Here is a 14743-nt window from a genome sequence, read left to right as displayed (position 1 = left end):
GAGGTCTGAAGGATAAGGAGGAGTTATCCAGTCAATATGGTGTGAAGGCTGGGAGAAGAGAAATTATTCAAGGCAGTGGGAAAAAGACTGTGAAGCCCAGAGGTCCAGTGTGCATAAAGTATTCATATCCCCAAAGTAAGCTCTAAAACGAGTGAGAAGTGGACTAGGATGGAGGGAGGGGCAAAAGAGGAGCCTGGAAAAAGCAGCAGGGTCAGATCATACAGGGTCTCAGAAGCCAAATGTAGGCATTTGACTGTTCTCAGAGTAACGTGTTAGAAACTAGATCATTCTGGCGACAGGTAGAAAATGGATTGATATGTGATGTACATCTATTCCAGTACATCCAGAATCTAGCCTTGCTGTGCTTACTTCTTGCTGACAGAGGCAAAAGGTAAAATTCTGAATATTACACATTTTCCTCTTTATTTTTTTCCTTTTCAGTTGAGGGACTTTTCAGTTTAAAATTCCTTCATGTTATAGTAGTATTATATAACCATTTACAATAAAGGATTTTCACAAAGTCAATGAAATGCTTTCTTTATGTAGTTGGTTAAAATCTGTATCTAGTTTTTATTAATTGAAATGAGTTTATAATAAAAATCAAGTGATTAAACCAACCAAGCAAAAAAAAAAAAGAAGCATCTTCTAATTGGAAAGAAGTCTTTGTGGCTTTCATTGGCAGTTTTTCTTCCCCCAAGAGAACAACTCTTAAAATGTGCCTTTGGCAGGAATGGAAGTACAGCCCTGAAAATAAAACCAATAATACTACAGTATCTTGGTATGGTAACAAGGTAACTACACTTCCCATGGTGAGCATTTAATAATGTATATGATTATTGAGTCACTATGTTATACATCTGAAACCAATATAAGATTGTTTATCAACTATATTCCAATAAAAAAATACATAAATATAGATAAATAAAATAAAATGTGCCTTTGGAATAGTGCCGGCAATCAGTGCAACCCCAGTGGTCAGGCCAACGCAGCATGCCTCAGTGAGGAATTCACCTCACCCAAAGGGAGATCTGGTCCCAGCCCCTGGCTACCAGGAGGTGATCTCTAAGTCCCTGGAATGTCCTGCCTGACAGGAGTTTCTTTATTTGGCCACTGGACAGTCCAACATTAGTAGGATGGGGGTTTATGGGCCACGCCAGACCAGCTGTCACCTCTAGAGGAACTGGAGACTAAAGCTATTTGCCAGACCCAAGGAGGAGTGGAGACTAAGTCAGCCATACAGGCAGCAGGTGACTGGGCCCCAGTAAAAACTCTGGACGCCAAAGGCTCAGATGAGCTCCCCTGGGCAGGAGGGTCCTTAACCCACACAGAGAGGATGAGAAGCTTTACATGCAGTCCCCTACCCGACTCTGCCCTATGGGTCTCTTCCTTTTGCTGCTTCTAACTTAAACCTTTCTGTGGAACAAACCTTAATCACGAGTACAATAGCTTTCAGTGAGTTCTGTGAGTTTTAGGAATTATCAAAACTGAGGGTGGTTTAAGGAACCCCAGCCTTGTAACCGGTGTCAGAAGTGGGGGCAGTCATCTGGGGATCGCACGTGGCCAACTTCACAATGAAGTTATCTCCTGAAGCGAGCATCTTGGTTCCAGAATTGTTTGATAAAAAGGACAGGGCAAAATTATACCTGGTCTTAGAGCTGTATGTAGTTCTCTCTGTGGGACAACATAGAGGGACTGACTGGAAAGGGATATAGAGAACTTCCTGGGTGCTAGAAACATCTTTACCTTGACCCAAGTGGTGGTTACACAGATGTATACCTAAGTAGAAATCTACTGAGCTGATTAGGGCACCTTATGTATTTTTCTGTACATATGTTATACCCAGTTTTAAAGTTAAAAAAAAAAAAAAACAACGAAAACAATGTCTTTGAAAAGGAGGGAGTGCAGCCTGGCATTAAAAGGTGGAAGGGAGCTATATTACTAAGGAGAACCTGAACCCAAAGACAGGATTGAAAGAATGTGAGGTATAGCAAGAAGTTTCTGGAAGGATTCTCCAAAATAGATTGTGAGTGCTTTAAACTTTGGTGCTTTGAACTAAGCACTAAGTGGCCACATGACACCGTGTGTGTGTGTGTGTGTGTGTGTGTGTGTGTGTGTAAGCTCCTTAAAATAGCCTGTCCACTTTAGGCTCAGTTCGGATTAACCTCACCTAGTGACAATGTGAATGGTGCCATTGTACGTAGGGTAGGACAAACAGGTACTTCTGAGGGAGGACCCCCCTCAGCAAAGGGTTGGTATGTGGTTGTCCTACCCTCCTCCCACTCAGACGGAAGCTCAGAAAGTTGGGACTGGAGGCCGAGGAGGTTAGGCTGGGTTTGGAAAGGGACAGCCTTCCCTAAAATGTGAAAAACCAAGTCAAGAGACCCAGGAGGCAACAAGCAGGGCAAAACTGAAACTAATGGCAAACAGTCCCCCTGGGTTGTTACCAGAGGATGGGGAATTCAGGTATGAGGCAACACATAGGAAACCAAGAAAGCAGGTCAGAGGGAGACTATTCAAAGCAAAGGGTGGGAGGCAGAGTCTGGGAGATTCCTGACAATGGAAAAAGATACCTTTGTAAGTAATGAGTGCAAGTGAGCTGAGAGAAGCTCAGTCATTAGAACCAAAGAATGGGGGCCAAGGATGGGCCAATGATGGGAGACGGGGGCAGTGGGTCAGGCGGGGGGTTATTTTGTTCTTCCATTAGCCCTCTTCTAGTGTGCCCTGCAGTGTCTTGACTCTCCACACAGACTTACTGGTCGACGAATGAAGAACTAACCTGCAGTGGGTCAAAACGCATGGATTATTTATTTTTGGACTTTTGAAGACATACCTCTTTCTGTTGTTCTGGAAACATCTTCACTGCAGGACACAATCAATCTGAAAAATAAGAGACCAAAGCTCAGTGATTGGGAACTTCCATACTGGAGCAGGTATGAGCTTTCACGAGCCCCACCCAAATCCTCTGTGAGAGGGCCTGCCCACCCATGGTCTCTGAAAGGTGGACCTCAGCTCCTCTGCCCCCCTGTCCACTGCCAGCTCGACCAAGGGGCACATCAGCCCACACAGGGGTTGGGGGTTCAAGACACAGTAAGTGCAAGGTGGCTGGGTGATGCAGGCACTCAGACGGGAAGGCCGGCAGAGCCACTGGCATCCTGGTGAATGAGAGGAGGCCAGAAGGTCGGGGAACAGAGGGGCTGTGAGGAGCCGACAGGAGACATTGGTCAGCAGTGAGATGGAGAGAACAGAAAAGATGTCCAGAGAGATCCACCACTGAGAAGAGCTCTGACAGCTTGACCGGCAACCAAACCTTCAAGGAACAGGTTGTCCCTGTGACATTTAAACTAATACAGAGTTCAGACAGCAGATGGCGTGACCCCAAGAAGGATGAAGGTCAGACCATGGGTCCAGTTGGTACAACAAGCTGTAAACGTCCCTGGGGTTGTCTGCTGTTCTTTAAGCCCCTATTTATTACATAAGCGTGTTGGAGTCGACACCTGCTCCCTGCCAAAGAAAATTAAAATCCTCTGACTACATCCACATGTACGTATTCTTACATCCCAAAGGTGGCTATGACTGCATGGTCACTATTTGCCTTTATATAGATAATATAAGTCTGACCCATTTTCCAGATACTTATTACCATACACAAGTATTTCCTGAGTCTCTACTAATGTCCTTGGCAATAATTATAGGGAATATCAGGAAGCAAGAACATGAGCTTCAGTCTCCAGACTCTCAGGGTGTTGCCAACAAGATAACATGCAGCAGGCAGAGGAAAAGAGCTCCTAAGGATGGCGGCACACCACGGGTGAGTGGCAGGTGGGTGTCCCCAGGGAGGGTGTCCTTTCACCTGGACAGGGCAGGAGGACAGGAGAAGGGAGAGATGTCAATGTTCATGGGAGGAAGGTCTTCCAGGAACAAGGTGTGACATGGTATGCACAGAGGATGAAGAAAAGCATCATGGCCAGTCAAGAGATGGTGAGGGAAAGGGTTCATGGAGGGTGGAGTGGACTGAACTGCTGCCACCCAGGAGGTCTGTCCATATCCCGACCACTGGAACCTATGAAGGCGATCTCACTGGGGAAGGACCTTTGCAGGTATGATTAAGGATCTTGAGATTTGATCAAGATTTAGTCAGTCCCTAACTCCAATGGAAGGGTTCTGATAAGAGACAGAAGAGTGGAAAACACACACACACACACACACACACATGGGAGAAGGCTGCATGACACTGGCAGCAGAGACTGGGGAGACAGAAACACAGGCCAAGAACTAAGCTACCAGAAGGTGGAGGAAGCAAGGAGGGGTTCTGCCCCTGGAGCCTCTGGTGGGAGCACAGCCCTGGCAGGACCTTCACTTAAAACTTCTTGCCTCCAGAACCATGAGAGAATAAATTTCTCTTGTTTTAAGCCACCAAGTTTGTGGCAATTTCAGCAACCAAAGGAAACTAACAGAAGGGGTTTGTGGGGACTAGACCAGAAAGACAGGCTAGGTTGTAACTGGGAAGGGAGGAATTCATTCATTCACTCATGCATCGACTCAGTCAATATTCATGCAGCTCCTTCCATGTGCCATGCGCTGGGCTAGGAGTGGGGCATGCAGTGAGTACAGCACAGACTTGGAGCTCATGAGATGACTTCACAGTTATGATGGGGAAATGATGTGACAGGGAAGGAAAGGTCACCCTGATAGGAGAATGGAGGGACCAAGTGGGAAGGGTCAGGGGCACTGTAGGCTGGGAAGACTATACTGAGAAAGTGGCCCTTAGGATGTGGCCTACAGGATGGTGTAATTCAGCCAGGAATGCAAAAGAAGCACATTTCAAGCAGAGGTACTGGCATGTGCAAAGGGGCAGAGGCTGGAAGGAGCAGCAGCCCCAGAGTTCAGGTTACTGAAGGGATTCCTGCATCCTATGGAAGCTGGACTTTGGGCTGCTTCCATCTCAGCATCTGGCCATGTTCCTTGCACACACCACGCTGTTCCATGCAGCCCAACCTCTGCCCAGGTGGGTCCTCTGCCCTCATGCCTTCACCCCTTCCAGATACCCCTGCAAACTCCCATCCTCTTCCAGGATTCTGCCCTGGCTCTCTGCCCCAGTACACAGTGCACCATACAGTCCCCCGTTAACATCAACCTCACTTGGCACCATAGCAGTTGTAAATTCTCATCTCCCCAGTTGACTGAATTTCTCCAACAGAGTGTATCTGTGTTTCCTCATTTAATTAAACTTCACAATCACCCTGTGAGGGACAGTTGAGTATCCTCACTTCATAGGTAATAAAACAAAAGGTCAAAGGGATTAGTTGCCCCAGGTTACATGGAGAATAAGAAAACTTCATCCAGTCTCGATTCAAGGCACTCTGCTTCCCAGCCCTGTTCTTCCCGTTGCCTGTGGCTGCAACCATGACTATGTGATATGAACAGAAGGTGCAGAGTGTGGGTCTTAATTCTCCCCAAAAGGCTTGAGCTCTTCCCACCCAAGTAGAACTCTGCTATTCCAAAAGGGTGTTGGTCACCCTGAGATACTACAGATCAAGTCAAACTATGAAAGTAGGAAACTGAGAAGTTTAAAACTAGTTCCAAAAGAGAACCACATGGTCAACCTTTAATATTTAAATCAAGGGGAAGAAGGTAGAGATGGGGGTGGAGATTTTCATTTTTTACTCCATACACTTCTGTGTTGTTTGAATTTTTCTAATTAACACATTAATTTTATACTTTTTAAATAAGTGTTTAAAAAAATTAATACCATAATTCTATCAGAAGAATTAGTAACTCTAACAAAATTTATGGAAGATCTTTATTTCATGTAAAATAAACACCAGATTCAAATGTATGAAGAGATGTTACCTTCATAACACAACAGAAAATATCATTTGGTACTAGGCCCCGTTCATGGCATTTACTGATGGAAAGAAGCAAATTAAATGATAGCATAATAGTATGGATAAAAGAGATGATCAGTTTTCTATAATTCAGCAAATAAAAGCATTAATCTGAAATTACCCTCTGGAAAAACTATGTCCAGCTAGTGGGTTGTAATATTTTAGATTTGTTTAGATTTCCAAGTTCCCCAGAGGAGCCCATATATCTATCATAATAATGTACATAGAAAAGTCTTGCCTATGAAATATTTTTATTCCAACAAGTGTGGAAATCTGCCTCTAGATGACCATCAACAAGGCTGTCTTTTTACTTCCCCACCATCACTGGGAACCACAGCATACCCAGATGGTCACCCACTGAGATCCATTCTCCTTTCCACTTACCTTCTTCAAAAGAAGAATTAAATCTCACCACCATTCTAAATAACAGGGATGACTCCTCAAACCTTTTGTTCAGGTGAGGACTGGGTACACACAGATGACAGGTATATGAGCTGTCCCCCTACTGGGAAACATGGCAGCTTCAGAGAATCATCTAAGAAACTCAATGTGTGTCTTCACAACTCTATCACCACCTTGAGAATTTGATTTGCCAAAACCAGAAACTTTAGGAGAAAATTGCCTCCATTTTCCACCTTGGAATATTTCTCTATAAAATACAAAATGTGAAACAGACAGAAATCTATACAGAAGGAGTTGGCAATTTTTTTTTTCTGTAAAGAGCCAGATAGTAAATAACTGTGGCTTTACAGGCCATACAATCTCTGTTGCAACTATTCAAGCCTACAATCTGTAGTGAGGAAACAAACACTCGCAGACAGTAAGTAAGCAAATGCACGTGGCTAGTTCCTAAAACTTTATCCACAAAAACAGGTGGCAACAGTTTGCAGACCCTATCTATGGAGCAATCAAGTACTGTGTTTTCAATTCTATACCTTAATAAAGCCATTTCTTAAGTCAAGAGGCAAAAAAAACCTACGCAGGGTAAGCTTGGTCTGTATGCCTATGGGCAGTCTCCTCTCTGACAAGCAAACTGCTGGTCAAGAATTTACAGGCTGCTCGTGGTGGTGGAATGAGAAAGGATTATATACTTTTTCCAATGGGAAAAAAAGGAATAACAAGTATAGCTTATATCATTCTTTAAAAGGGAAATGGGGAAGCAGTGAGGGTTATTTAAGTAGCGTAGGTTGAAGTTTCCCTACCATCCCATGTTAAAGGCGATGAACCCAACAAACGAGATTTGGATTTATATCAAAGCCGCAAGGACATCTAAACAGAATGAAACTGGTTTTAGCAAATATCTACATAGAATTATTGACCCACTGTAACAATATATAATTTCATAAACCAAGTAGACATGTTTTTCTGTATTTCCAACACAAAAGTGAAAAGAAATCTCATATGCTTCTGTAACAAAGTGCAAGTGAATTCATATCTAACCTCATGGTAGGAAAGGCCTTTCTAAGAGTAAGGGAAGATGAGTATATTTCTTAATGGGAAACAACTTCTATACTTTTCTCTCTTTTTATTGCTGTTAGAAGAAATAGTCAATCCTACCAAAATAAACCTCTTCCCCCTTCTGGAGGGGTGGCCAGGTTCCAAGAGCTGGGGACAGGTCTGCAAGCTGGATATGGAGAAAATAAATAAATAAAAATGATACCATTTTTGTATTATTATTCTCCATGTTTTACCATGTTGCTTTAACACTGCTTCTTCCAATGCATCTTTAACCTTGGCTTAGAGCCTTCACAATACATTACCTTTTAAAATGTTGAAGAAACTCCACTCTGGGACAATTGTGTTTAGGGAATGGCATCTGTCTTTCCTTTCCTACTATGATTCTGTCTCCAGAGAGAGCTATTTTATAAGAAAGTGAGACAAGATCCTTGGTATAGAGAGAGGAGAAAGGGTGTGATGTAGGAACCCCTGAGAGCACAGAGGAGAGGGCCCAGGTAAGGAGCTGGCTAAATAGCCTGGGTGGGTCTCAGAGGTATCTAAGAAGGTGCCAAGCACCCAAGAACTGTGTTCTCAAAAGCTTATTGGCCACCCTTTAAGAGGAGAATTTCCTCCCACCTGTACCCAGCCTTGGGCCTGTGGCTCCTCCAGGGTACACAAGAGGAGGGAGCTGTGTTTTGTCCACAACTGTGTCTCACCAGCTCACTGCCTAGGAGAGGCTGGCGATGCCAGGGAATTTATGCTGTGGCCACCATGCTGCCCTGTGAAGTACCCTAGGGTACTCAAGCCACCAAGAGTTTTCCGGGATACCCAGAGGAACTGGTACTAGTAACAGTAAACACCTGTCCCCCCTCACATAAACATAAAAACAGAAAAAATTTTGAGAAGTGATAGGTGTGACCATATGAAAATTTAAACCTGCTCTATGTTTCAAAAGGGATGCAAAGACAAATGTCATATCATATTTATAATATATGACAAAAGATTAGTATTTCTTAATATATGAAAAGCTCTTATAAACCCATACCAAAGAATATTCCTATAGAAAAGTGAGCAAAGGTTATCAATAATCAATTCACAAAGCAAAAATAATAAAGGTCAAACTTAACAACAACAAAAAAACAAACAACCTGATTAAAAATGGGCAAAGGACTTAAATAGATGTTTCTCCAAAGATGACATACAATGGCCAGAAAGCATATGAAAAGATATTCAATATCACTAATCATTAGGGAAATGCCAATCAAAACCACAATGAGTTAGTATTTTGCATCCATAGAATCACTATCCAAAAAAAACACCCAGAAAACAAGTACTGGTAAAAATGTGGAGAAATTGGAACCTTTGTACTGGTGGGAATGTAAAATGGTACAGCTGATGTGGAAAACAGTATAGAGGTTCCTCAAATTAAAAACAGAACTACTATACGATCCAGTAATTCCACTTCTGGGTATATATCCAAAAGAACCAAAAGCAGGATCTCCAAGAGACATCTGCACACCCTTGGTCACAGCAGCATTATTCATAACAGCCAAGAGGTAGAAGCAGCCCAGGTATCCATCAACAAATGACTGGATGAGCAAAATGTTATGTATATACAATGGAATGTTATTCAGCCTTTAAAAAGAAATAAATTTTGACACATTCTACAACTTGCATGAACCTTGAGAGCATCATGCTAAGTGAAATAAGCCCGTCACAAAAAAACAAGCACTTTGGTTCCAATCACTTATATGAGGTCTCTAAAGTAGTCAAGTTCATAGAAACAGAAAGTGGAATGGTGGTTGCGAGGGGCTGGGGAACTGTAGTTCTTGTTTCATGGGTATTGAGTCTGTTTTGCCAGCTCAAGAAGATCTGGAGATCTGTTACACAGCAGTGTGAATATACTTAACACTACTAAACTATACACTTAACATGGGCAAGATGGTAAATGTTATGTGTTTCTTACCACAATTAAAAATAAAAAGTTTATGCAAAAAGGTCAGTAATCTATTTTAAATGTTTACCCTTGCTATAAACAGAAATGCAAATAAAAATAAGACACCCTATTTTTGTCTATTAAATGCAAAAGTTTCTTTATTGATAACACCCACCACTGCAAGGAACGTGAGAAATGGGATGTGGATGCTTCTGGTAGGAATGTGAGCTGTTTCGGTACTTCTCAAAGACATTTGGTTGCGTGTTTCAAAAGCATTTTTAAATTGCTTAAGTCCTTTGACTCAATTATGCTACAGCTGGGAACTCAACCTCAAAAATCAGTCAGACATGACAACATGGATGGAGCTAGAGGGTATTATGCTCAGTGAAATAAGCCAGGCAGAGAAAGACAAACATCAAATGATTTCACTCATCTGTGGAGTATAAGAACAAAGAAAAAACTGAAGGAACAAAACAGCAGCAGACTCACAAAACCCAAGAATGGACTAACAGTTACCAAAGGGAAAGGGACTGGGGAGGGATAGGGGAATAAGGGGCATTACGATTAGCACACATAACGTGGGGGGGGGGGGCACGGGGAAGGCAGTATAGCACAGAGAAGACAAGTAGTGATTTTACAGCATCTTACTATGCTGATGGACAGTGACTGTAATGGGGTATGTGGTGGGGACTTGATAATGGGGGGAGTCTAGTAACCACAATGTTGCTCATGTGATTTTATATTAATGATTCCAAAATAAAAATTTTTTTAAAAGAACACTGGTTCATAGTACATAAAACAATGAAACCACTAACTTGTTAATCTCAACAATATATGGGTTCCATTTATGGTCATGAAGATGATGCTAGAACAAATTTAGGTTTTAAAGTCCAGGAACAAGAAAAAAATATATAGAATTTAAACTCACAACTATTTTGGTGGCATTTGAGAAAAATGCTACCTTAAACTTAGCCACTGTGTGTGTGCTGGGCCTGACCTCCACCTCCCTTTATACACATACTAAGGAGAGCTACTGAGGGAACAACAAAACATGACCAGAATAAAGAGAATTGAAGGAAAGAAACCATAAAAAGCAGATGCAGGCTGACCACTAGAGCAGGGACACAGGTAATACTGGACTTCCTAACTTGTGACATTCCCTCTCAAAACAACCCTACCGTCCCCAAACAAATTCAAAAACATTTTTCACACTTCCCAAATGATCTTCCTTTTTTAAGTTACTAAGTTTCTCCTAACCGATGATGCATCTAGGCTATTCCTTTTCCTCTTTTAGAAAAGCAGGTAAATCTCAGAAACTGGGAAGAGGGTAGTTGTGATTTAAATATTTGTGTGATTAGTCCAATCAGATTGCATTCCAATCAACAGAAAGCTGTCTATCTTCAGTTCCTTACTCCTCTCCCCCACCCAAATTACAACACAGAATTTTTTATTAGGATGGGAAAGAGGGGGAAAACATTGGTAATTGAGGGTATGGAGTTCTTCAGAGGCTGAGGTATCCCTCAGCCAGAAATCATCAAAGACCTGAAGCCCAGCCTTTTGAAGAACAGCAGAAAATGCACGACCCTTCTTTCCTGCCAACAACTGGAAAGATAGTCTCAACTCTGCTCACTCCACTATTTCACCTAGAACGAGGACTTCATGGAAATACTACCACACATCCCATCCAAATACTGCCTGAAGGACAGCATCAAAAGAATAAAATACCTAGGATTAAATTTATAATAGAAGTACAAAACATATACTCTGAAAACTACAAAAGTGTTGAAAGAAATTAAAGAATATCTAAGTAAATGGGAAAATATCCCCTATTCATGAATCATAAGACTTAACATTGTTAGGATGACAATTCTTCCCAAACTGACCTATAAATTCAATGCAACCTCTATCAGAATCCCAGATGACTTCTTTCTACAAATTGACAAGCTGATTCTAAATTCACATTTAATTGCAAGTGACCTATAGTAGCCAAAACAATCTGAAAAAGAAGAGCAAAGTAGTAGGACTCCCACTGCATGATTTCAAAACTTACTACAAAGCAACAGTACTCAAGACAGTGTGAAACAGGCACAAGGATAAACAAATAGATCAATGGAACATAATTGAGAGTCCAATAAACTCATACCTCTATGGTCAACTGATTGTCAACAAGGGTGACAAAACAATTCAATGGGAAAGGAATATTCTTTCAACAAATGGTACTGGGATAAGTGGATATCCACATGCAAAATAATGAAGCTGGACCCCTACACTTTATGTTGTCAGGCAGCTGTGTCTAGGGAGGTCTCTTCCTGAGCACTAGGTGAAACCTCAACCTGGACAGGAGAGCATTCTTGATTCAGATTAAGAATTCTCGGACAGGTCAGAGGAGTGTAGGTAAGGAAGTAATTCATTAAAGCAAAGGTAGCAGCGAATGGCAGCAGCCACACAGGCTGTAGAGAGCAAGGAAGAGCAGAGGAAAGGGAAGCTCACTGAAATGCTCAGCACACTCAAAGAAAGGGGAGTGCAGGCAACCTCAAAGAGAAGGCGCACTTAAGGGCTTAGGATTCTGTCTTTTAAGGCTTTCAAGAATGGGGCAAAGGGTGAGGGAGGGGGGTGTGTAGGCCTGACATGTGACCTCATGTCTACCTCCAGTGACATTATGTCACCATCCATAGTCTGTCCTCTAGATACTCTGTAAGATAAATTTAACACGAGGAATTTCTTGCCTGTTCTTCTCCAAAATAGTGGTTACCCTCAAACAGTGGGGACATATCATTTAGGAATTCTTTCCCTGCCTTAAGATAGGGTTGGTTACTGGCTGATTTCTGTAAAATATGTTTGGAATCTTACCTCCAAACTTCCTGGTTTTTAAAATGGAATCTTAGCCTTAAGATGGAGTCCCACCTGTTCTTACTATACTATTTATATCTTGGTATTTTTTCATCATAGGCAGGAAAAATTAACCATGAGGGTTGTTCCATGTCTCTGCCCTATCTCATTTATCCCAAATAGAAAAATTAACTCAAAATGGATCGATCACAGACCTAAATGTAAGAGCAAACTCTGTGAAACGCTTAGAAGAAAACATAAAGGTAAATATTCATGGCTTTGGATTTAGCAAAGGATTCTTAGATATAATACCAAAAACATGAGCAACAAAAGAAAACACAGATAAATTAGACTTCATCAAAATTACAAACTTTTGTACTTTGAAGGACCATCAAGAATGTGAAAAGATAATACACAGAATGGGAAAAAATATCTGCAAATCATTTATCTGATAAGGGACTTGTATCTAGAATACATAAACAACTCTTACACCTCAATAATAAAAAAGACTTAGAAATTTAATGTATAACATGGTGACTATAACTGATAGCACTGTATTATAAATTGAAATTTTCTGGGAGTAGAACTTAAATGTTCTAAAAAAAAAAAGTGATGGATGTGTTAACTCAATGAGGAATCCTTTCACAATGTATATGTATATTAAATCAACACACTGTACATTTTAAATATCTTTCAATTTTATTTGTCAATTATACCTCAATAAAGCTGAAAAAATCATTAAAAAAAAAGGTTAATAATTCAAAAAAGGGCAAAGTACCTGAATAGATAGTCCTCCAAGGAAGATATACAAATGGCCAATAAGCCCATGAAAAGATGCTCAACCTCATTAGTCATCAGAGGAAAGCAAATGAAAACCACAGTGAGATACCACTTCACTCCCACTAGGCTAGCTAGAATTAAAAAGTTAGATAATAACAAATGATGGCAAGACATAGAGAAACTGGAAGCTTCATACACTGCTGGTGAAAATATAAAAGGGCACAGTCACTTTAGAAAACAGCCAGCTGTTTCTCAAGTAATTAAATATAGATTTACCATTTGACCTAGCAATTTTACTCCCAGGTATGTACCCAAGAAAAATGAAAATATATGTCCTCACAGAAACTAGTATATAACTATCAGCATTATTCATAATTTCCAAAGGTGGAAATAACCTTAATGTCCATTAATGGATGAATGAACAAAATATGGTATATCCATACCATGAAATATTATCCAACAATAAAAAGGAATGAAGTACTGATACATGCTATAACACGGATGAACCTTGAAAACATTAGTCACAAAAGTCCACATATTACACAAGTTCATTCACATCAAAGTCCAGAATAGGGAACTCTGAAGACAGGAAACAGATTGCTGGTTGCTTGGGGCTTGGGTGGGGCAGTGGAGGGTAGAGGTTAGAAGTCTGGGAAATGATAGCTAATGGGCAATGAAATGAGGTATTGAAAATGTTCTAAAATTGGCTATGGGGATGGCTGCATATATCTGTGACTATACTAAAAACTACTGACCTGTACACTTTAATTGGATAAATTGTATAGTATATGGATATCTCAATAAAGCTGGGTTTGTTTGGTTTTTATAAGTGCTACCCTGAAATTCTGGGCCTGATTCATTTCATTCACAGCCCTGGTGTCCCTCATTCTGCAGCCGGAAGGCCCTCCAGGCATCATGCATCCCCTGGGTTCCTCTCATGCCTTTGTGGCCCTGACCCCAGCCTTCCCCTGCCATCTCCTCGTCTAGCCCTTGCTTCCACCATGCCTCAGGGACTCTCAGCCTAGAGCCAGCAGAGGCCCCACATTCACACCTATCTCAGCAACTCTATCTTCACTGGGCTCCGGCTCCTCCACTCCTCTCTTCCCTTGTAACTCTCCCAGCTCAAAGCTGCCCATTTCCCAGGACCAGGAGAAAACCCAGTTTCCCTGGTCACTATTATCTCCAGACAACAGGCTACCAAGAAGTGCCTAGGACCTAGGAATGTGGCCAGCTCTCTCCTCCTTGCTTCCTGACATGACTTCCTTCTCCTCAGATTCCTGTTGCTTGTTCCTACATTTTCATGGGCTTCATCTGCACGTTCTTCCTCACTTCTCCAAGACCTCTTGACCTCTCCAAGAAGGACCTCATTAATGAGGAATAACCTAACATCCCCAAATATGGCCCTAGCATATCTCCTTCATTCCTGAAACCTCACACTTCGTTTACCAACAATGTGTTTCCCATGGGGCCACATCTCAACCAGGAACTGTTCTTTGAAGTATAAAACTCCAAGTCTCCTCTGAGGACCACAGCCCATCTTTCCTTTTCTCACTTCTGCATTCTCACCCAATCCGCTCCTCTACTCTAAAAGGCCACCAGCACTTTGATCCTAACCCCTCCTATTCTCCCTGGGGACCTCACTTCCTGTACCATTCAAACATTCTCCCTCCACGATGCTTAGTTCCCTGTTAGTTTCCTGTCCCCTTGACACACAGGCTGCTTCTCCCTGTCAGTCCCCAAGCTCACCTGTCTCCCCCACTTCCTGCTGTCTTGAAGAAAAGCCCTTTCTGTGACTGGCTCCATCACCAGCTTATGAGCTCCAAGTTCAGTGGGGGCCTTCCAGGGTCCAGGAGCCTTTCCACTCATCCCACAGCTT

At 41.8% G+C, this 14743-nt stretch overlaps 1 protein-coding gene across 1 annotated transcript in view; it reads right to left on the bottom strand.

Moving 5' to 3' along the window:
* SNX10 (sorting nexin 10) overlaps window positions 1-14743 on the bottom strand; it is a 75938-nt gene that overhangs the window by 23834 nt on the left and 37361 nt on the right. The window contains exon 2 of the mRNA XM_036897482.2: window positions 2831-2877. Within this exon, the coding sequence (XP_036753377.2) occupies window positions 2831-2854 (24 nt within the window). The 5' untranslated portion in view covers window positions 2855-2877. The remainder of the gene's footprint in view (window positions 1-2830; window positions 2878-14743) is intronic.

Source organism: Manis pentadactyla, chromosome 7 (genome assembly GCF_030020395.1).
Source record: "Manis pentadactyla isolate mManPen7 chromosome 7, mManPen7.hap1, whole genome shotgun sequence".
Classification (NCBI taxonomy): Eukaryota; Metazoa; Chordata; class Mammalia; order Pholidota; family Manidae; genus Manis; species Manis pentadactyla.
Note: the sequence above shows the minus strand (reverse complement) of the source record. Positions and strands in the feature narration are given on the sequence as shown.